A 25,186-nucleotide genomic window follows, 5' to 3' on the forward strand; every position below is an offset into this window, starting at 1 on the left:
TGTTTGAAAGGATATGAGGATCCTTTTTATTGAAATTTGCCCAGAGGGGAAAAAATCCCTTGAGGAAAACACTTCCTTATCTTCGAAAATTCTTTTCTTGGCTCAGAATATAGGCTCTCAGAATGCTGTGTGGGTAACCGGCCTTGTGACTAGAGGGATCGAAAAAAGTTTTTCTTTTAAAACTGAGATCTTTGGGTTATCTCTCCATTTTCAAGTCTCAATAAATCTTCGTCCTTTCTCAGGATTTTGCTGAAAAATATTTTTCTTCCTGTAAGTTCAGTATTTCCCTATTTTGATTCGAAAGTCTCCTGAGTTCAGCTGTAATGCGAGCATATTTATAGAAACTTTAGGTTCGCATGGGGTTGTTGCTGATGAAAGGTTTGGAGCCTATCATCATTGGTGAGATGATCCTATAAACAAGTTAGGTGTACACATCTCCCCTAAATTTCAGTTCTTAGTCCACCCTCATGACCAAGCACCTGCGCTTCCACATCCTGACTAATGGTGCTGCTGCTAGAAAAACATGTGGTGCCATTTGCACTTTGATTACCTGTGCCGTTCATTTTTGGAGAGATTTTTCCCACAAGATTTCTCCCAAAAGAGAAATCAGGAATCTGTCTGCTGCCCAAGTTGAACGTTGTGTTGAAATCTCAGGGATTTGATTGTCAGCAGAGAAAACCTCCAGGGCCACATCACTAGCCTCCCCTCTTTTCCTGCCTATTTGATATGTTTTAAATGAGCTGAAAGCATATACTGTGATCTAAGACAGACTCAGTCACTGTTATTCATTACAGTGAGAAAGATATCTTCTTAAAACGAAGTCACTTAATCCCATCTGCTAAGGCTTGCTTCTAAGACAAACTTGACTAAACTCTTAAAGAGAGAAGTGTGAGTGATGTTCTTGGCAGAAGCAAAGTGAAGGCTGGCTCGGCAGCGTGCGTGCGTCATGGGTTACCACTCACTGAAAACGTTCGTTCATGTAAGAGAGCTGTATGGGAAGCTCCAGGGAAAGGCTGACTCTGCTGTATGGGCCAGACACCTAGACTGAAATGACTGACATCGATAGGATTTAACACCTTTTCAGAGCTTGCTAGTCGCCTCAGAACAGAAATCCTGAGTTTGTCAACCAGTGTCCTGCATCCCCCCGAGTTCCCATACTGCTCCTTGCACCCAGCAATGTAGTGCTAATCTGGCTGCCGAGTTCTGACTGTTTTCTAATCTGTGTATCCAGCTGGATGAAATGTCCATGAGGCTGAGGAACTACGTGTTGTTCCATCTCTCAATCCTCTTTATTCTTTTAAAAGGATTTCTGTTAAGACTTTTTTGAAAATAGCAAATTATTACTTGAGTTTATATGTTTTAAGGAAAAGACATCGTATAATTCAAAGTAGGCTTGAATTCTGTAATCGTGGCTCATTTGGTGAAGTGCTTGATTGATATATGTTATTCGACTAAATGAATAAATGTCTAGCAAATAATACTTTATGAGATTTCAATGGGGAGACCCAAAAGCAAATTTAGCTTTAATTTACAGTGTTTTTAGCAGTGAAGTCTCTACAACTGAAATCTAACAGGAACTTTTAATGGAACTTCTCTTGGTTTTGATTGGTTTATTCATATGCCTCCATTCTCCCCTCCATCCTCTACCTCTACCCACCAATTACAAAACACAATTTTACTCTTGAAATGTATCTGTTGAGTTCATGCCAGCCAAGATAAGTAGAGAAAGATTTATAACAAAGTATTAGGCCAGCCAGGATAAGTAGAGAAAGATTTATTACAAAGTATTAGATAGCTTGAAGAATTTCTAGGGTGATGTAGGAACCAAGCCTGGATGTTCCGTGGCCAGGAGCAATGCAGCTGGACAGTGACTTATGACACAACCTGAGACTTTACTTCCAGCGGCTCTGTTGTAGCTACCACCTGCCGCTCAGTATTTAGGACTATAGGAACAGGATATCACAATTTCTATCACAGTTTTCTCAGAAGAACAAAACATTTCCCAGCATAAAGCCGTCACCTTAACTTGCCCACTTCATCATTCCGAATGAAACTTTTTGCTAGAGCCTGGGGTCTCTAGCTGCATGATAGGATTGAACATGTTTGCTTTCTCCCTCCCTCCTTCCTTCTGTCTTTCTCTCTCCTTTCCTCCCTTCTTCTTTCCTTCCTGCTTCCTTTTTCCTTTTTTAAATTTTTCTAGTTCCTATCACGTAAGACACACTAGAAGGGAGCTGGAGTGGGTGTTTATTGAGCCAGTCTATAACATCTGCTAAGAACGAAGGGCTAAAAAAAGTCTCAACTTCCATAGTTAAAGATTACAGATAGGGTCTGCTTTGTAGGTGCATCCTGTGACATAATCCAAGATCTCGCACTTGCTTTTAAGAGACATAAGGCGGATGTTACATATTGAACAAATGCAAACAGAGCTTGAAAAGAAAGATGAAGTTCTTTAAGTGAAGTTGTTCATCTTTTTGCGTTAATCTTTTCTGTGAACTGTCTATGTTTTTGCCCATTTTTAAGTGGCCATTGTTCATTTTTTTCTTTTTCTTTAATGTGAATTTTTATGTTAGGAGAAATAGCCCTTTGTAATATGTAATATGCGTTACAAAGACATTTATCTAATGCGTCACATGTCTTTTGACAGTTTGTGGCCTGCATGTGTGTGAAAGAAGTTTACAGTATTAGTGGGCACACCAACATATTTGTAAAGACACGAAAACCAGCAAGTTAATATTGGTAGGCAAACTGTATTTCTTCTAGTTCTCACATACAATCTGTAGCCATTTGAAAAACACCTGTTAAATTGAATTTCTTTATTGGATCATATCGGTGTACTTATTTCTCCCATCAACACCATTATTCAGGAAAATGGCATCATCTTAAAACTTCTAATTTATGAATGAAAAGTACTTTCATAGGATTAGCAGAGGCTAGGTACTGTCATGAATGGCTGCCTAGCATTCGGTAGAACCTTATCAAGTACTGCTAATGAATTGCTGAATATAATATTTCAAGCATGGATATATGAATTATTAATGAAGGAAATGATGGTGATCCTGTATTATGTTTAGGAATCTCAATGTAACTTTCCAGTTAAAAATAAGGATACTGAAAATAATGGTGTCTGTGTCTCAGAGAAGAAAATAGTAAAACCACAGTTGAATGTCCATGTTTCTTAGATGCTGAAAACTTCTGAAGTTCAACACTTACACTTATGCTATTGAAGAAATTGTCACGAAAATATATTTAGCTTTAAAAGTTTGTGAGAATGCTTTGCAAAACAGAAGAGCTAAACCAAACTAGCACACCAGATCACAATCGCTGCTACCACTGATAATGTCATCATCAATAATGGGCTTTAAATTTTATAGTATCCCTGGTGTTCAGAAACAAACTGGAAGGAACAGTGGAGGATGTACCAATCGAAGCATGTTTGCCCCGTCTTTGGGAAGGATATAGTATGCTCTGAAGGACCAAGAGGCTGCGGAGAAGAAACGGATGAACATTCTACTTGCTTCATTGGAAGAGCTGAGGAGAGGGCATAGTGATGTACCAGGAAGTTGACAGTAAATGAAAAACCAATGAGCACAGAAGGGATCACATTTAGAGAAAGCATGGTGGCCAGTATGGGAAAGGTGGACCCATAATTCCTATCTAGGTAGGGTTAAAACAGGAGAGACATCTGTAAACTATTTATAAGTTATGATTATAGCATTGAGGAGAAGGAGGGCTATAAGACACAATTAAAACATGGGAAACTATCTAGTTTTATAGATCATGGCAAAAAAATTAGATTTGGAGAGATTGCTATAAACGAATGGGCTTTATAGTTGACATGCAAGCAAGCAAAAATTATGTGATGCTATGATTACTCTTGCCATTTGATTTTGTCTCATCAGAATTAAGTGTAAATTGTAGGTTATGGGTCTTAAAAAATGGTGTAAATTATATCTCTTGCTCACTCTTACTCCATAAAACAAAATAAGAATGGGACTACCTGGAGTAATAAATCACAGCTGCCACTGGGGAGCCCTGGGGGATGTTTCCTGTGGGACACACACTACAGGAACATATTATGCACAGTCAGGTTTCTGAGGCTGCTTCTGGGAAGGGGCAGCAAACCAGTAGGACCAAGTCTTCTATTTTTTAAAGGCCAGGATCATCTTGAGTTTGGGATGGAAGGTACACAGTTTTCTGAATGTTTAGCCACTCCTAAGATGTTCTCAAAGGGAACCAACAGGCAATAGATTATGCAGTATCTCTGCAAGCCAGAGGTTCTGAAGTCCTAGAGCCCACACCCTGGGGTCCATGTCAGTTCTCACTCTAGAGAAATCCAGTCCTTCCATCCACTGCTCTGATATCAACTGCAAAATTCAGCAGGGAAGGCATAAGGTGTGCTACAAGGGGATGTCCTGGGCATCATATGCTTTTATTTACGATGGATTAATTTCACAAGTAAAGTAGAGCATACAGAAATTAGGAATTTACCCAAGTCTTTCATTGGAATGAAAATAAAGTCCTCTAAGAATTTGCTGATTTTCATTTCATTCATTTCATCAACACATATGTATTAAATGACAATAATGGGCCAGGCACCATAATGTATGGTGGGGACACTGTGGTGAACAAACCAAAGTTTCTGCTCTTGCAAAGCACACATTCCAGAAAGGGCCAGAATTTACCAATGAAATTAACTAGTGTGAGTCTGATAAACCAAGCATCAATCTGAATAACTATTTTCTAAAATAAGCAAGAGATATTATTGTATTCATGCAAGCCAGTATGTAAATATCGGGTATGAGTGATCTCCCAAAGGCATTTTTACATACAGCTGATCCACACCCTGCCTTTCCTCTCCTCTCTCATCTTCCCAGTTCATTTTTCTCTCACTTCCCTAGGAGGCCCCCAATGTAAAAGCCTCAGGTAACTAAAGGTGTAATGAATAGTTTTTTATACAGAAAAAAAGAGAAAGATAGCACATTGCTGCAAGTCACAGAATTTAGACTAGCATTTATATGAATTATATTTCTTCTGCTATTTTTATTGTATATCATCCTTATTCTTAATTCAATGGATTTCAGAGCTTTCATATCTATATTAGATTAAAACTTGAGTCTTTCTTTTAAGCACATGACGTGATTCTTAACATTCTGTTAATTCCTCCCAAAATGTGCCCACAGACTGCCCACTTACAAATCATCCCATTCTAATCAACAGAATCAACAGACTTAGATATATAATCATGACAGAGAAGTACGTGTCCCTATCCCTTTCAAATCTTACGGGTCTCAACCAGATAGGATAACTGATTCTGTTAAATGAACTAAGTAAAGTTTTAATGTCCTTCTCAGCCAGACAGCTTTACTAGAATTGTCATTACACATCATGTAAAATTTTCAGTTTCATAAAAATTTGTATAAAATTTTAAAACCTCCAAAATTGGAGATATAAAGACAAATTTGAGAACATGTATTAAAAATGAATATTTATGCATAATGCAGAGATATTTGACACTGATACTCAAGTTCGTTTTTATAGTACACATGAAACAAAAAAAATTATCCGATTATATCAATTAGGCTAAAAAGTGTTAAGATGCTCATCTTATTTGTTGGTTTAGTTGAATAGATGAGCATAAACTTGTAAATTCTTTATCTGCTTTTCAGAATTTCAAAAATAATTCAGATCAATTTTATCTAATCATTCAAATAAAAATTCTTACAATGCCTTCACAAAGGTAGAGAAATCAATTTTCTACCATTCAATTGTGTACAATTTCTATTCAAGTGCATTGGAGGCAAAGCCCAAGCTGAGCAGAAGTGAGTGAATCAGGCTGCTGCTACCCCAGGGTAATTGTTCAAATCTTTGGCAGAACTCTAAAGTATTTCAGAGTGTGTGTGTGTGTGTGTGTGTGTGTGTGTGTGTGTCTACACATGCACACGTTGGGCATTTTTTTCCCTGAAAAACAGAGAGTGTTTACCTCATGGTTACATTTAAAAAAAAATGACTAAGCAAATTTATAAACCTATGAAAACCATTAATTCCAAAGGTACATTAAAAAGGGACAAATTTTGTTCCAATAGTTTTTCTTTTATCCAAGTGAAAACAAACAGTTGGTTCCAGAAATCATGTGTAGATGTCTAGAAGAATAATTTCATAAAATTAAATGTATTAATGGAATAACTATAGTATTTTACTATAATTTGAATTTTTATTATTTTACCCATTTCTCATTTAATAATGATTATGAGATCTGTACTCTAAAGCATAGATCCTAATCAGCAAAACCCTCCAAAATTTTAGTTTAACTGTAATTTGGACAAGTTCATGGTATCTTAACTGTTTCTAGAAAAACATTTTGTGCCCTGGTTCACTAACGTTGTTCTCTCAAATGAGAGAGAGGTATTTGGCACATGGTAGGTACTCAAAGTTATCAAATGTGGGAATGTAAAATGGTTCAGCCACTTTAAAAGATAGTGTGGCAATTTCTTACAAAACTAAACATTCTCTTCTTATAAGTGCCAGCAATTGTGTTCCTTGGTATTTATCCAAATGAATTGAAAATTTATAACCACACAAAACCTGCACACAAGTGTTTACAGCAGCTTTATTCATAATCGTTAAACTTGGAAGCAACCAAGATGTCCTTCAGTAGGTGAATGGATAATTTCAGTACATCACACACTGGAATATTATTCAGTGCTAAAAAGAAATGAGCTATCAAGCCATAAAAACATATGGAGGAACCCTCAACACATATTACTAAGTGAAAGAAGCCAATCTGAAAAGGCTACATGCTATATGATTCCGACTACATGGCATTCTGGAAAAGGCAAAACTAGGGATAGAGTAAAAAGATCAGTGGTGCAGAGGGTGGGGGTGGGGGAGGCAGGGATGAATAGGTGGAGCACAGGGGATTTTTAGGGCAGTGAAACTGTTCTGTATCATACTGTAATGGTGAATAGATCATTATGCATTTGTCGAAACCCATAGAATTTACAACACAAAGAGTAAACTCCAATGTAAAGTACAGACTTTAGTTAATGAAAATGTATCAGTGTTAGTCCATAAATTATATAAAATATACCACACTAATATATGAAGTCAATTACAGGGGAAACTGGAGGTGAAGGAACGTATATGAGAACTCTGTACATTCCATTTATTTATTTTTTCTGTAAACCTAAAAATGCTCAGAAAAAAATAAAATTTACTCATTTAAAAAAATTTTAAATTTAAAAAGTTGTCAAGTGAAGATGTACTGAAATTAAAGAGGTCAGTTGGTTCTCAAAAGTAGCTTCTTCTGAGGAATCTTTACTGAGCCAAGTAGCAAAGATGGAGCATTCACCATATCCTAACAACGTGAAGGACCCTGCCCACTCAAGGAATAGCCCCTCACCAATAGAGGTCTGGAAAAGATAGAGGTCTGGAAAAATAGAGGTCTTTTCCAGGTCAAAGTTTACCTACCTACCAGGAGAACAGAAGTTCATTTCCTAAAGTAAGACAGGGAAATCCAACAAAAAGCTAAAATAGCATCTAGAGCCAGGGGAGTGGAAGAAAGGGAAAATCGAATTTACAACTAAACTTTTTTTAGGCTCAACAAGAAACCCTCAAATGAATAGCTGTCAGTCACCTTTGGCTCAGGAGGTTAATCAGCAGGCTCATTACTAAGAATCTCTAATTAACTTCTGTGAGGGGAGTTTCCTAGCTAACTAGTGTTGACTATAAAAGCAAATCCTCTTTTTGACACGCAAATGTTAATGCACTATTGTAAAAGTTCAGGGTAGTTATTACTGAGTTGTCACAGGCCCATTAATTATCCACTATACTGTATTTAGCTTTACTTTGGTAAATCTTTTTTAATTGCCCAGCCTACATTTACAGAGCATCTTCATTTAACATGCTCCCAACTCTGTTTATATTTATGCCTTTTCCAATAGCCCATTAAATAGAGTTCCTAACCAGTACTCAGAATCTTTAGTGAGAAGCAGCCAGCACACTTAAGTGCTTTAATTTCACTCACTCAAAACAGAGCATTTTAAAGTTCCAAATATTTTTCAAGTCTACCACTCCCTCACATTTCCTTTTCCCTGCCTCTGAAGAGTGCAGGACACTTCCTTCTCCAACATTTCAGACTGTGAGTCAATCTTTCTCACTGCTACAAGGTAATTGTTTGAAAACACACATCTGAACGTGTTCTCTGAGTCTCTATTCACCAACAGAATCAAGTCCAGATTCCTTAGGAAAGCACCCAAGGCCCTGGTTAATTTGGCTCCAAAATCACAACTCATCTGCTGACCTTCTATCTGCCACATCTTCTGCTTCAGCCCTTTACAGAACACATCATACGTGTTTTCGTCTCTTTTTTCCTTTCTGTTTGGAGTTCTCTTAGGTCCCACTCATGATAGTCCCTCCTGAAACCTTCCAGATAGAGAACTCCCTGCCCCGCCAAACAATTTGATTCCTGCTTTTGTTGATGATACCTGACCCTCCAGGGTATAAACAGTTGTAAATGAGAGGTCATCTTGCAGGACAGTGAACACCTTTAAGAGCACATTTCATGAACCTTGGTGTGCTCAGAGCCAGCACACAGTGAATGCTTGGTAAATATTTATTAAATAAATAAATGAGCGCCTATATGTTCATTTCAGCATTATTTACAATAGCCAAGATATGGAAGCAAACTAAGTACCCATCGATAGATGAATAAACAAAATGTGGTACATATACACAATGCAATATTACTCAGTCATAAAAAAAAATGAATGAAACTTACCATTTGCAATATGAATGGATCTAGAGAGTATTATGCTAAGTGAAAGAAGTCAGACAGAGAAAGACAAATATCATGTAAATTCACTTATATATGGAGTGTAAAGCACTAAGTAAATGAACGAACCAAACAGAAACAAACTCATAGATACAGAGAATAAAAAGTGTAAACTTCTAATCATCAAAGAAGTCACGAGGATGTAAAGTATAGCACAGGGATTGCAATCAATAACATAGTAATAACGATGTATGGTATCAGATGGGTACTGAACTTACTGGAGTGATCATTTCATAAGGTATATAAATATCTAATTACTACATTGCAGACCTGAAACTAGTATAATATTGTATGTCAAGTGTAACTGAAAAATAATTTTAATAAAAATACAGAAAAAAATGAATGAATGAAGGCATTTTCACTCCAGACTCTCTGAGTTTAATTAAATCATCTGTTCTTTCCAGCATATTTTAATCTACATGACCAGATGAGTACATAGAAGAAAATCATGAGAAAAATAACAGTGATATAGATATGTTTCTGAGAGCATGTTACTTGGGGTAAAAAAAAAAGTCCAGTAAATCAGAACCCATTTATTGTCATGAACATTAAAAAACATTTGAAAATCATTCAGTCTCTCTGGAAAAACCATACTTTGTAAAGATGCCATTGAATTAAAAAGAAAACTACTGCAAACTTTTCATGGAATGCCATCCCCCAAAAAAGTTACACTAAGACTGCAGTTGGTAAGCCCTTTCAAAGCAAATCATGTCTACTTTGGAGGGATGTCTTTTAAATAGGCACAGGGGAATTCTTTTGATTTTTAGAAATGAACATTTAGAATTACTTTTATAAAGATTCTGATTCTAAAAATTTTTGAATTGTGTGCACTTGAGAATGAATTTTCTAGCACTTGTATATGCTAGAGTTGGACCTCTAAGACAGGTCTTTGGAGTTGAATTTGAAGCTACGTCCTGTAGATGTAAATTCTGCTGGTCTCAGAGGGAGAGATGAGACTGAAAGAGGGGCCTGCCTTGCATGCCTGTAGTTGGATTTATAATTCATAAGCAGATGTAGGATAGAATGTTGGTGTGTGCAAAGCTTGACTGCATGCAGACTGAAGATACAAATACAGGTTAATTACATGCTATTCACATGGGACTAAAACCTACTTCATATTCTTCAGTGTCATGATTTCTCAATGGAAATAACATGTATTTTACCAGTAAATATAAAAAAAAGGTGACACGTTATGGATAAAATTGATCCATAATCTCCGAGTTTGAAGTTCAGTGTGACATATCAATCCTCTGAGTAGTTTATCAGAAAACTAGCCCAGAACAATAGAACAGAAATGTTGTTCCCCACGTAGATATTCAATAAGGTGTATAAAAAGAGTTGATATGCTCCAATTAGCTACTATGTTTCACAGAACTGTGGATCCAGAAGGGCCTTTAGAAATTATTTGATGTTTCCCACTCACCATTTTATAGTTGAGAAATTTATAGCAAAGTCAAGAATCAAAGCTGAAGTCCCTTTATCAGGTGTATCCCTTTCCTGGTAGTCGGAGGATAATCTCATCATTGGTCTTCACTAATTCCCACTGATGTCACAGTAAAATTGAAGTCATTGTGGTTTTCAGTACAGTCACCAGTCTCAAGGGGCTGGAAATGCTTGTCTGGGGGATTCTCTTGTATTATGTGGAGTAGGAAGATATAGTGGGGAAAAACATGAGGTTTGGAAGCCAGAGTCATGAATGTGAGTGCAGTACTTGTTGCTTAGTACTTGTATTCACTTGGGCAAGTGTCCTACCTTCTCTGAACCTCAGTCAGTTCATCTTCGAATGGGAACAATAATATCTACCTTGAGAGGCTGATGAGAAGATTGATGGTTTAATATGAGTGAAAGTGCTTGGCAAGCTCGAATGGCACCTGCAAAGATTTCATCTTTATTGTCATCGTTAAATACTATTTATTAAACTACCAAATAACCTCAGCGCATCAGTAGGCCTTAGGCAAGGCAGAGAGCAGGGAAGACAATGGGCTTTACTCACATTAAAGATTTTATCTCCCAAAGAGTCAGCTTTTACCAGTAGGTAATCTTATTTGCAAAATCCATTAAGTCAACCTGCCTCAGCAGTGAAACCACTCACCGTGGTAAGTTCCCTGGTAACTTCTAGTAAAGTCTTAAATTAGTATTTTGAAACATTTAACTTTGAATTTTCCTCCTCTCACTTCTCAAGATCTGAGTTTTGACATTATTGAGAGAAGCTCTGTCCAAAAGAAAAATAATGCAAGCCATATATGTAATTTTAATTTTCTGGCAGTCATATTTAAAAAGTGAAAAAAAATCAAAAAAGATGAAATTAATTATAATACTACATTTTACTTAACCCAATATATTCAAAATGTTATTGGCTCAACATATAATTAATATAAAAATTATCAGTGAGATATTTATCATTCCCTCTTTTTTTTTTCCACACTAAGTTCTCAGAATCCCCCAGGTATCTGACACAACATATCTCAGTTGGGAATAGCAGCCTTTCAAATGCTCAACAGCCATGTGGAGCTAGGAGCTACCATATTGAAAAGCCGTACAGGTCCAGAGCCCAGCAGGGTGACCACACCTACCAATAAAGCAGACAGAGAAAAATGAACTTAGTGACTCTCCATGGAAACACTTAAGAACACTGAAGGAAACAATCACATCCCAGCCCATAGATGGAGGAGGGAAACTTAGCAACAAAAGTGATGGCATAGCAACACCAGCTGTTGTAGAGAAGGAAAATTAGAAAACCATTAGTTTGAAAAGGAGCACTTCTGGAAAGGTCATCCTTTTATATTTTGTTTAATGTGAAATAAGGAAGCTGATGATACATCTACACAGATATACAATGTATAAGGCACCATTCTCATTATCTCTTTATTCTGCAATACAGACACTGACATATTTTGTCATATTGCTGAATGTTATATTTCTCACTTAAGAAGATAAATAGTAAAGTATGAAATCAGGCTGAACCATCATATTTTTCCCATGGTATGGCCAGTCTTGTGGGCCTTATAGGTCTCTGTGAGGAACTGAATTGCATAGAGCAGGATGAACATCGGAAAGCTTTCCATACTATTTTATAAATATACCCTTCCAACTCTTGCAGGCTTGGAGTGTTAATTCCATTTTCTGGTGGAGTCCTGCTTTTGGCTTTGCTGTAATATGTTTCATCATGAGGGTCAATACAATTATCCCACTCCTACCCTCTGATGATGGGATAAAATTCTCCATTTTTATTAGTTTTTCTCATGGCTAATTTTTTCTTCCTCGGGTTAATAAATGCATACCTTATCTACAACACCCTCATCTGTTAGCAGATCAGAGACTGGAACTCAATAATAGTTTCCAGGGCATTTGGACATGCTTCTTTGATAAAAACTTCAAGTTTCTTCCCCCGTACTCATTTTATTCCGACCCTATTTCAAAGTAGATAGATATTATTATATCCTTAAATAATTGTAACTATTGGTTACTTTTCAGAAGTATAGACACAGCTAATACTTATGCTTTAATTAGGATGGTGTTACGTTACCTGTTCCTGTCTAGAACTTTCAAACCCGGCCATCGTCAAATCAGGAAAAGTCCCGTAGTATATCTGTGACTGCTACTTTTAAATAGTAATACATCTCCTGGAAATATGAAATCCTATGGCACATACATCCTAATTTATGTTATGATAACAGGCCCAAGTGTTGTAAATTTCTTTGAAGAATCTTTTGGAATTGACTTACATTTTAAAAATGATTATTATTAATTATACTTTTGTAAAAAAGGAAATTAATTAAGGAGCTGAAAGCCTCTCAAAACAAAAGAAACCTTTACAAATCTTTCCCACTGCTTTCCTAAAGGATCATTTCTTCATTGTTATGTTATAATGATATAGTGATTATGCCATGAACTAATGATGGAAATTATGAGGGACCATTTTGTTACTATTACTGATACAACGGTTGCTTTTGTTTGGGTTATTGACTCTCTGCTACTGTAAAAAAAGACCTGAAAAGTAAAGAATTCAGTCCAAAACTGATATCTTTATTCAGATTATTATCTGAGCTGCAGAAAGAAGAATTCAGACAGCTTTTTACATGGATGAAATTTCCCAGATTAGTGGTCCAGAAAGGTGACTTTGTCCTTCTTAAATAGGGTGTATATGATGGTAAGTCAAATTCTATTCACTATAGATCCTACTTTTTATATATATGTGTGTGTGATTTTCTGTTTGATTAATCTTCACCCACTTCACACACTGCCCATTGCTTTGTTTATATAGAGGATTCTTTTGACAGGAAAAACAAGGCATGTGCATAAATTAAACAAAAGAAGTAGAATTGATTTAAACAGACTACTTATGAACCATGAGGATGAGGAAATAGTTTAACATACTTCAAATAATTTTAAAATAACTGCTTTGTTTTAACATTTAAAAATCTGAAATGTCACAGGACTGAAAACTGTTCAGTTTCACAAACGATCTCTAATATCCTAGAGATTCAGGGCAGTTCCTATCTAGGAGAGGTTAATGCTTCCTTCTCTTCTTCTAGCAAAGTGTAATATATCCCTATTATTTAACAAGTACAGCCCTCAATACAGTATCTTCGTACAGTTTAAATTCAATTTCTAGCATATTAGGTCAGTGACAGTGTAGCCCAGGACAAGCTTTTAATTTCAAAGCAAATCTAGCTCTGACAACAGCCTTCTCACTGACGTAACAGATAGTTCTTTTTCAGCCTGCGAGGCATTGCTCCTATTTGTTAATCATAGCACTCCAGTTGTGCATATCTTACTACATAAAATGTAGATTGCAATTTTATCTTCCTAAGTCTATATGGCATATATCTTAGAATTAGTAATACGTAACAATTTTACCCTTAGCTTCAAATACTTATACATATTTTTGTGAAAATGGTTTCATTAGATTATAACTGAAATTCATAAATGACTCAAAATAAGTTACATTATACAAAGCTTAAGATTCTCTCTTCATTTATAAATAATACCAGTCCCTGAGGCTCAGACACTAATATTATCAACTCCAGAAAATGACTTGCATAGACAAAGAAATGCTGCAACACTGGACTTAGAAGAATACGTACAGAATTTCTGGTGTATATACTCTGGGGACTGCAAACAAAATAATTTCAATATGATCAAGATCAGAATTCTAGACCTGCAACACCCTTGGGTATTATTTTTTGACCAATCACATCCTATGGATGGAAAACTAAGACCAAGAAAAAGGAAACCAGAAGAAGCTCTAAAGTGTGTGGGGCCCTAAACATGCTATGTCATCTACATGTGTTGTTTCATGAAACTCAGAGCAGTTAGGTGACCTCCCTGGAGTCTGAACTCCGGAGTAGCCAAAGTATCTCTCTGACTTTCCCTTTAGGACAGCTGCCTCTCTAAATAAGAAACATCATTGATAGTCTATGACCTTCTCCCTTCGTCTTAGGATTAGAAAAGATAGAATGATGTCATTCATATCACTTCTTATCTCTAGCGAACTTCTGGACTGATTTATTTAATTTTTAACCCTTCTTCAGTTTTCCTTGCAATCAGCAATCTTTACTAGTTCTACACATAAATTAGACACAGAATTAATGTTTTACGGTGATAAAAATTAAAGTGATGAGTGGTGGTGAGAGTTAGTGGAAGCTTCAAACTTTCTTTGAGTAGATAGATGAGAAGCACCAAAACTCATACATATATTCTCAGACAGTTAAGAGTAGGTAAGAGTTAAGGGAAAATATCTATTCCAAAGCTTCCCTAGTCTGACTCTTCTGTCAGCAAGAACAGGAATGCTGAGTTGGGCTTCTAGATTCATCTTTCTCAGAGGATAACTGGTACTTTGTGAAATTTAGCCCCACTTTTCTAATACTAGTAATCTAAAAAAGAGCTGGGGTGATTTGTTTTATCCTTTCTAAATAGCATTGCACCTTTTCCAATTCACTGTACCACGAGAAACTCAAGAAGCAACCAAGGAGCAAGTTCAGCCACACTCTCATAAAGAAGAAAGAATAATGCCTGGGCCTCCCTCATTGGTCAGCAAATATTCACTGAGCATGTATGCTTACACATGCAAGTTTCGCACCCACTGGAATGACTTCATGAGGACTTGCTTTGGTCCTTCTTTCCAATTAGCCATGTCAACAGTTACTAACGCCACCCTTACACAACTGGAAAGAAGTCAGTTGGTGCGGTGGTAGGAACAATGAAATGCTATTCAAAATAGTATTTCTTGTTGAGAATTATTGAATGCGTCTTCCCCTGAAATCCATCTACATATTACAACTGTTTTATAAGATTACATCTGATAAACAATTTCTCTTGACTAGAACCACAGTGCACCTTACATTTGAAAATGTATAAGAATAATAAATTCAATTCTAATTCCTAGCCTTCCTTCCATAGGCCTTGTTGGTGTGTCGTGCAAATTCTAAAGCAAGTTGCGGAAATATGCTAGTCAGATTAGCCAGAGAGTCTATATAAAGGGAATCAATTTATTTATCTGTTACTCGGTGACTGGTGCAATTTAAATTCATAGATAGATCATTTCACTCAAACTGTAAAATAAGGAATCTATTTAATAGTAAGGTGTGCGCCTGGATATTCAGATATTAAGATATTTTTTGTAAGTGACTGAGCAAAGACCTTGAAACCTATTGACCCAAGGATTTGTGGACACTGTTCAAAAATGACAACATAGATTTGTATAGGTATTACTTTCAGCTACTCTATGAAGGTAGTCTGCAATTCTGTTAGAGTGTAACAAGTATACAAATTTTATTACCCTTATAAAGCAAACTGTATAGTTTAAGTGGAAAAAATTACAATCTTGGTACTTATTATTGCAAAGGTACTGAAAGCTACCACATAGATTTATGCATAAATTATTCCAACTCATACAGACACCCAAGTCAATGCACAGAGGACTGATTACATGTGGATTTATATGTTAACTAAGACAGAGATTTAAATACCAAGCCCAGCACTCCAGGATGTTGCATAGATTTTTGATATTCCACAGAAGATACTGGGTCCATAAACCAATAAATAGATTTCCAAGGGACAGAACTGTAATATTTCAAGCAAACTCCTATTTCTTTACCCATGTAATAGCAAGAGTCAGTCCACTGTGTGTGGAGCAGCAAGTAATGATGGAAATTGACATAACATTTCAGGGCTGGAAGATGATCTAGTTCAATACTCTGTATGATAGTTAAAGTCTCTTCTTCTGCAACTCTGCCTACAGTTTTCCAATCTGTGTCTAGATACTTTAGTGAAGCAGACCTTACTGCTTCTAGGGAATCTTAACTGATCTTGGGATTCCTTTGGCCACTTAAAAAAATTCTTCCTCACATTAATTCAAAATCTCTTCCTATAGGTCCCATCCATTATGTCCTAGAGGGCCTACATAAAAGTACATTGCCTCTTCCATATTACAATCTTTCAGTGCTTTCTAGAGAGTTCTCAAGTTTTCAGGCTTCTCTTCTATCTAATCATCTTCAGTTTCATCAACCATTTTTCTTGTTGCTTTTACCCTCCCACATCAATATCGAATTCTAGCTTAGAATCTGCTCTGAACTACATAACCTAAAGGGGAAAATATTTAAAATTCTCTGTCTGTTTCTACATATGCAAATGAAAGAGCTACCCCAAAGATTATTCTGAGGATAAAATAAGAAAAAAAAAGACATGGAAGACCTCTGAAAATTGAAAAATATTACAAAAATATAAGAAACAAGTTTCTAAGGACTAGGAAACCTAAATTTCAGTAAGGTGAAGACCACAGTTTCCTAAAATATCTCCTCAAAAACCAGCACAATATAAATATTTGCCAAGAATTTACTTCAGTATAAATACAGGTAAAAATTTCAACCAACCTGCTTTTCTGAAAAACAAATTTTCCACCATGTTGGGTCTATTTAAATGCCCCAATTATATGTAAACTTGATCCTTTTAAAATCAGTTAATTTCCATAACTAAAAGAGATGTAACTGAGTTAGAGAAGACTTGATGACGTATCCTCAGAAACTTTCAACTGTTTGCCTTTCTTTTGGGTAAAACAATGTCTCAATACTTTAACACCCCTCTACCTTATAATCCTTCAGTGGTTCCTCAGTGCTTTCAGAATAAAATCTAAAATGTTTTCATTGTCAAGTCCAACTAATTCTCCATCCTAATCTCTAGCTACTAACTCTCACTCACTCTCTATTCAAAGCACACAATTAACCTGCCTTGTTCTTTCTTGCCCCTCTGTCTTCACATATAGTCAGATTCAAGACTTCATAGCCAATGCCTCACTTCATTCAGGCTCTAGAAATTCTTATCCAAACTGCACAAGTGTTTGAGTTTCCTGTTTCTACCACAGCGCTTATTTTCTTGTATTGAAATTGTTTGTTTACTTTTTTCTTCATCATTAGACAGTAGATTCCTTGAAAGGAGATGAATATTTTATTCATCTTGGGATAATCTGTAATTAGTACAGTGCCTTGCATAGAGTAGGTATCCAATATATGATGGCAAAATAAATTAATATGCAGTAGAGGGAACACAAATATACAGAAAATAACCGTTCAATAAATCTAGGAAAGGGCATAGATCTTGCCTGATCTATATCAAAATTCAGAATAAATGCAGAATCAATAAAGCCCTTTTTCAATAGTTCAAGGGATAATCCATATGTTCTCTATTTTCCTACCCTTTGCTATCTCTAGAACCTCTTTATCATTTTCAAAGCACTTTCCACTTGTTCACAGACATTATGCCATTTAATCATTAATGCCACTACAAGATCATGTGACTCAGCGGGGATTCAATACAACAACCTCAGCATATCCAAATGGTATAGTACGAGGAGCACCAGACTTAGAGAGTCAGACATCTGAGCTCAAGTTCCTGCTCTGCATTTTAATGATTAGTGTATTATTGGAAAGATCTCCCACTTTGCCACCCTCAGTGAAGGTAAATTGTTACTTTTATACATTATTGTCCTTATTATCCAAGTTGACATTTGGAGGTAGCTAATTGAGCCAGAAAGAACACAGACTTCAGGGCAAGGCAGGCCTGATTTTGACTCCTAGCCACATGGCATGGGTGATCTTGTGCCAACTGCTTAATCTCTGAGCCAGTTTCTCATATATAGAGATACTAATAATTTCCTATTAGGTTATTATAAAACTTAGATAAGGAATATAAAAATATCTGTAGATTTTTTAAGTGCCATATAAATTGTTATTATTATTCTTTTTTTGGCCAGGTTTAAGAATGGCATGGAAAAACATTTCTCAAAGTGCTTTGTGTGCTGGTGATCACAAGAGTATTTAATAGGGGGTTCTTTAAATAGTTAACTGCACATTAACTTAGTAAAAGCTCTGAGAAGTCCAGCTGTAAAAAGATCTCTTTAATTCCGTTTAACCTGTTATTTTCCCAGTGTATTTGAACATGGAATATACTTTAATACTTTGTGGAATACGGAGCATGAGAAGAGAAGAAAAAGCTGTTTTTGGCTAGGTCTCTACCCGACCCCACCACCCCCATGACTCTCATGATAGATATTCAGAAACGAAAACTAAACTAGTAAAAATAGTAAATATTCCCCTACTTTAGCATCTATTGATTTACTGTTTGCAATGTGCATATTTGCTAGAAAACTAAGTATGTGCATACAAACATAGGAGAAATTCATGTAGAATTTTAAGAGTAAATCATAAATTCTAAAGGAAGAAGGCATCTAGATATAATTGATCATGAGTATGAAGACAAAAGGGTGTTCTCATTGGGCATTTGTGATTCTCACTGGCTGAACTACATGCAGTAACTTCTGGAATAATATGAAATGAACAAGAAAGAAAAATCCGTTCTCATTCATTCACAGGCATAGTTCCTTTAAAGTCACAATTGCTCTTTTCACATTGTAGCAAAAGTTCACTTCATTATTTCAAATGGCTCTTTCCCACCATCAACTCTTGTGACTTTAAAAGCTGTCATTAATTTCCCATTAGTAAATTTTAATTGAAATGAATGTATCATTTGCTTTCAGCAGTTGCATTTGTAACAAATGTATAAATAAATGCAAATCTTGTCCAAAATGTTTAAGATAGCTATTTCCGAACAAGCAAACACTTTGATGTTATTTCAAAGGATTTTATTTATAGAAAGCTTTTAGAATCTGGCCCTTACCTAAAGTAACTAGAATTTCATGGGGATACAATGCACAGTACCAACCTAGCTAAAATCCATTTTATTGATCTTGGAAAGTAGCATGTTAAAACATGAATAATGACCTCTGAGCTTTGAACTACTCAGTACCCTTGTGTTTCTGCAATATTTATGGACAACACACTGAAAAGAAAAGCTAGAAGAGGCATAGGGATACTCCTAGTTTAAGAAATTATAGTGGTTTAGTACAATAATCCGAGATTAATTGCATTTCACCAGCTTATTATCAAAGATGCATCTACCCAACCCCCAAAGTTCTACTCAGGTAGTCTACGCTTAGAGAAGTCGAAATAATTTAGGATGCATCTGAGTGTTAAATTTCATGAACTTTGTGATCCAATTTCAATTTCCTACATTAGGCTTAATTTCCATTTTGTTTTAAAAAAAAGAAAATGAGGCTGAGTCTCAGATCATGCTCTGCCAAGTTACCCCACTATCCTCTAAATATTTTAACCACAATCCAGGAACAGTTAGATAATACAGATTTACATATTAAATACATTATTCTGAAAATGTAGATAAATATCTGAAAATATTTCTGACAATACTTCAGATGACCATGTGTTAGCAGAATAAACTTTAAAGTCTTTAAGGAAAACATTGTTGACATGCTTAACAAAAAGGAGTCATGTGTGACCCTGTTTCTCCAAGGGTTGGGTCAGTTAATGCAGTTGTCCGACAGCCTGTGGTTTTCCTTCTGCTTTCAGCCTTACTCTTCTATTCCTCCTCCCCCTTGATAGCTTTTTTTGGATGGCTAGTTGCCCTAGTGGCTGTGGTCTCACTGAGATGTGTTTAGGTCCTTTTCTTTCTTATTTATTTTTCTCTTTCTGCATTTTATGACCTGAAATAATAAACATCATTTTTAATTGAGAAAATGTTTGCTGTAGGTCTAATAAATACAATTATAAGTAAAATAACTTCTTCAGTTCACAGAATTTGATATCAGATTTGTCAAAAAGTATCAATCTTTGAGAAACATGGATAGTTCTTCAGTTAATAGAATTGAGAAGTGTTTGCACTATTACATAAATCTAGAAATTTTACAGGTGATTAAAAATATGTGATTTCCAAATACTGCATAAAGTTTGCAGAAGTTAATAAATGGATCCTTAAGCTTCATTTACTGCATTATCAGATTAAAAATGCTAATTATATGCATCCTCGCCACGAAATAATTTCACTAATTAAAACAAGCATTTGAGTTTTTTATCAAACTTAAAAGAGCACCAAGCTGTAAGTTTTCACAATAGTCAAATGTGGGAAATATAGCTATCACATTTAACCGACATTTCAAAAAGTCCTTTGAGCTCAAAATATGGAGGCTTCCAATATTAATTTATCTACAGCATATTATATACCACTTTTCCAGAAAGTACCTTCTTAAAAATAAAAGTTTCGCAATCTGAAATATCACTGTCTAGGCAATGCTTACCCTGTTTTTCAAAGCAATGGTCCCAGGAAAGTTTGCAAAATAATTATACTTGCTCTTCTCAGTGAAAACAGCATTGTGCACCATAAATAAAGTTTTTAGTTCTGTTCTACAAATTTTGAGTTGTTTCCACATGGCATATACTTCAGCATAGTTAATGACTTATAATGTTTTTTATTGCAAAAAATAACTACCAATTAACTTGGAAAGGATGGTGACATAGCAGAACGTAGACCCATATCAGTGCACTTGCTAGGAAGTTTCATTTGCCACATACTTAGTAAGGCATTTTAAACCATAAAAGCTCTAAGATGTTAGCATCTAAATGCTTTGATATAAAGAATTTTTGTAGGTGTAAAATATTGCTTCAAAGCTATTAAAAACATATAAAACTCTGAGAAACACAGTCCTGAGCATACCATTTATTTCATTATATTCCTAAATCTAGGCAATGACTGCTCATTGATGGTCCTTCCATCCAATAAGTTTAGCCTTGTATTCTAGTTTGAAAGTGGAAGTGATATCTGTGTAAAAAGACTTGGTAGATAAGATGACAAGTAGCAAAGCAGTCAATGAAGATGCCAAATACAATTAAAGTGTAAAGATGCACCACCTCTTTTCCACGGGTTCTTAGTTATATGAGAAATAAATATGGAGATATTGAAGGATAATCAGAAAGTGCACCATAAAACTAAGTCTGGGTCCCATAAAGTGTACTTACTCATTTTTGGAGATAGATATAGATATTCTCCACAAAAGACAACCTCTTTACTTAGAGCACAGTACTTTTCTAGCAGTGATAATTAAAATGTGGGTACTTTTGAGCATCGACTTCTATCTAATCAGAATTAGCAATTTTTCTCAGGGAACAAAAGAAGTCATCAAAATTGCAACATACACCTCGAATTCAACATAATAAAACAAGAGATTTTTAGAAGATGTGACAAGAAGTTTCTCCCATTCACTTAAACAGTATCACTAAAAATGGGAGGGGGAAGGATTGTAGCATATAGAGAGAAGCTAGTGAAGCAGAGTGGGAAAAGAGAAGGAATGAGGAGATCAAAATCATTTTGTTGCCTTTCCCTTGTTTCTCACTTCCCTCCCACCTTGGTTGTGGATCACAAATTTTAAAAATGCAAAACCCAGTTAAAAAAAAAAAAAAACGGAAAGAGTGTGACTAGGGTTACTACCACAGCAACCCTAAACGATTTTCGTGCAAAAGCAAAGCAGTGGGGATGTAGTAGCAGCAGCAAATCTCCCTCTTCCCCCACCCTTGATACGGTACCTCCAGATTTGCCCGAGCTGCAAGATGTGGATGAGTGACTGCAGGAGCCAGATGCAGAAGGAGCAGGAGGCAGACCTGTGTTTGCCGCTGGCCCCAGTGGCCCCGCTGCTGTTGCTGCCACTGTTGGTAGCGGCGATGTTGCTCTTGCTGGCGTTGGATGCCTGCCTTTGCGGTGTGGAAGGGCGAGCCTCGCCTTCTGCGGCTGCAGACCCACTACTAACCATGGTCTTGCACTCGGCTCCAGGCTGCGGGTAGCTGGAGGCGGTGGCAGCTGTGGCGCTGTCCTCGGTGCTGAAATCGTGCACAAACCAGCGGAAGCTGAACACCTGCACCGAGAGCGAGCCGAGCACCACGAAGAAGAGCGTGAGTCCGAACCACCAGCGCTGGCCGCGCAAGTAGTAGTCCACGGCGAGCCAGATGTCCGTGCCCACGTCCGCGAAGTACACGGCCACGGCGGCCAGGATCCAGAGGCAGTCCCACAGCGAGTAGCGCCGCTGTTCCCTGCCCAGGCGCAGGCACAGCGCCGCCGAGCCCGCCCCGCCGCCGCCCGGGCCGCCAACGCCGCCGCCCGGGCCGCCGGAGCCCCCCGAGCCGCCGCCCGAGCCGCCGCTCCCGGCACAGCAGCAGCAGCAGCAGCGCGAACAGCCGCCGCCGTCCGGGCAGCAGCCGCCCCCAGCCGCCTCCTCGTCCTCGGCTCCCGACCCCGACGGCAAGCCCGGAGTCAACCCTTGCACCGAACCCGAGTGGTCCGAGTTCTGCAGCGGGGTGAACGCCACGTCGCTGCTCTTCTTCATTTTCAGCCTTCCGTCTGATTTAGCGGCCATGATGCCTCCAAACTGGAGAGCCCTCCTTTATCTGACACCTTTCCTCGCTGTCTCCTCCTCCCGCCACCTCCTCGCCTCGCCTCGGCTTCCCTCCCTGGCGGCGCGGCTCCCCCTCCTGCTGCTCCTGCGCCGGCTCTCCTGCCGCCCGCCGCCGCCCGCCGCCCGCCGGGCTGGGCGCTGGGCCGGGCTAGAGGCGCGCCTGGGGCCGGCAGGAGCGCCGCCTGGCTGCCTGCGCGGAGCCAAGCTGCTCGCGGCGCCCCGCGCGCGCCCCTGCCCGCCGCCCGCGCTCTTCGCTGTCCCGGCGCCGCGGCTGCCGCCGGAGCCGCCGCCACCGCCAGCAGCAGGAGCAGCAGCGGCCGCCGCGGCGCTCCTCGGACCTGCACATTCCTCTCCTCCCCTCACGCGCGCTCCCTCCTCCCGTTTCCTCTCCTCCACCAGCTGACTCTGAGGGAGAGGATGACCTCATCTCTTCTCTTCCAGCTGCTGCCGCTCCCACCCCGGCTCGGGAGGGGCGAGGGAGGAGGAGAGCCCCGGAGGAGGGGCCAAGATTGAGAAGAGCGGCTGGGTGAGGGTGGGGTGTTGGCGGGTCCCGGGGGCCGGGAGGAGCGGCCGAGAGGCAGCAGGAAAACAGTCGGGGGCCCCAGCTCATGGGATTTCGGAGAACGCTGGGTGGATTTGACTGACAATGGGGGAGGGAGGTCTAGGACTGACAGGAGGGCGCGAAGAGGGACTGGGGGGCGGATCCTGGAGTCCAGCCTTCGCGGTGGTCGAAGGAGAGTGGGCACCGGCGGGTGTCGCGGCGCCGAGGGCTAGGGAAGCGCAGGCCTCTTTGTATTCTGTTCTGGTCTGTGGACACCTGGAGAAAGGCTGGATGTGTAGCAAGGGCTGGGTGTGTAGCTGGGGCCGGCGAAGGATGGGAGACTGGTTTTAACTGGAACGCCAGACCCCCGACTGCCGGCAACAGCAGTGGGTGTGCCCGGCCTTGGAGAGCTGGGGAGGGAGGGGGCGTGCAGGGCCAGTGGAGGCGCAGAGCCGAGCGCTTAGCCTCGTGCGGCGCAGGCTGCGGAGGGCAGGCGGGTCCGCCGGGAGCCCCGAGCCCGCGCCCTCGGGGGCAGGAGCGAACAGCCGGAAGGCTCCGGGCTTCTCTGGTAGGCCAGATGCCCAGGCTCGGGGAGGTGAGGAGGCGGCTCCCGCGCCCTCCGCTGCCCAGGTCCACGCCGCGGGGCCAGTACCCCTCACGCGCTCTCCGTGGCCGGGAATTGGCCAAGCCAGGAGAAGCAGCGAGCCGGGCGGCGACTCTGAGCACCACGGGGCGGCGGGGCGTGGCCGGCAGCCTAGAGAAATTGAGTACCCACCCGCTGGCGGGGAGTGGCGGAGCCGGGAGCTGGGCCACTTCCCTTACTCCAAAACAAGAATTACCTTCTCTTGAAGCTGTAGGAGTTGAAAACGTGATGTGTTGTCCCACAACTCTCGAAATGACTCGAATAAGTTAAATCTATTATCAGAATGGTTCACCAAATTAGATAAAAAGAGAATATAAAGTATTTTGCTGCTTGAAAAGATTCTTTAAAACCCAATACATATAAGATTCTCATCTCTTTTTCTAATAAGAAGACTTAATTTTTTTGTTTCACTTAATTTGCAATGTAAGAGTAAGGGAGTGTAATTCTTAAATTACACTGTGACTCACATGTTTTAAAACCAGAGGGAAGTGAGGCAACAGGTGTTACACTGTCACTAAGCACCAGTTGTGGTCTTCTAAATCTGGAGGCAAAATATAACACCCTCCCCCTTCCCTGTTGTAGACTCCAGGCTCAGTTGGAACTAGTGTAAGTGCCTTTCTTAATTAGCAGCATTATGAAGTGGGAGTGCACAAATTTCTCTGCATGTAGAAGTATCCACCCCAGACATCTTGTGCAACAGCTCATCTGCTGTTTTAGCCCCAACCTGGACAAAATGGCATTTACCCTACCTTCGCATATATTCTCTTTTATTCTTACAGACCAGTGCCCTGGGCGCTGCCTTACATGGCCTTTGTCTGACAATCTGGCAGGAAGTTGTTGGGCCGCTGAGCCCATAAACATTTCATAGCATGTACAAATCCAGTATTTCTAGTAAAAAGTATTTAAGTGGTGAATGAGGGTCATTGCAGTACCACTGAGCTTGGCAAAAGGGTCTACTTTTAAATCTAGCTTTAAAATTGGATCCTTTTGGAGTAGGAAAATCCTTTTTTTTTTTTTTTGGAAAACACTCTAGTTTTATTTTCCCAAGGTCCAAATCTAAGATTTCATCTCTAGGGCACTATGGCTGGTCTTACTTTATGCCAAACCATTGGGGAGAGGAATGATCTCTTAGGTAACTGGGTCCTAAGGGATAGAGTTTACTCTAGATCAAATGCAGGGCCTTAAATTGCAACTAGGCTTGAAAAGGCTTTGCAGAGTATCTGAGGTTCTGAAGGCTTGAGCTGACCAAAAGTTCCTTTAGAGCAGGAGTATTTCTTATTCAAACATACCCCCTGCACCTAAAACAGCATCTGCACAGACTATTTGTTCAATAAATTGTAGTTGAATGAATGCATGAATTTATAGAAAGATCATTCTACAACA

At 38.9% G+C, this 25,186-nt stretch overlaps 1 protein-coding gene across 2 annotated transcripts in view; it reads right to left on the reverse strand.

Moving 5' to 3' along the window:
• The window catches only part of XKR4 (XK related 4), a 388,695-nt gene extending 365,978 nt beyond the window's left edge, over positions 1-22,717 (reverse strand). For both annotated transcript variants that reach the window (XR_005654109.1, XM_039868929.1), the window contains exon 1: positions 21,757-22,717. Coding sequence is in view for 1 of the 2 variants with exons in the window: in XM_039868929.1 (XP_039724863.1) it covers positions 21,757-22,580 (824 nt within the window). In the remaining variant the exon portion in view is untranslated. The remainder of the gene's footprint in view (positions 1-21,756) is intronic.
• Positions 22,718-25,186: the final 2,469 nt, after the last annotated feature.

Source organism: Pteropus medius, unplaced genomic scaffold, assembly GCF_902729225.1.
Source record: "Pteropus medius unplaced genomic scaffold, Ma_sr-lr_union100, whole genome shotgun sequence".
Classification (NCBI taxonomy): Eukaryota; Metazoa; Chordata; class Mammalia; order Chiroptera; family Pteropodidae; genus Pteropus; species Pteropus medius.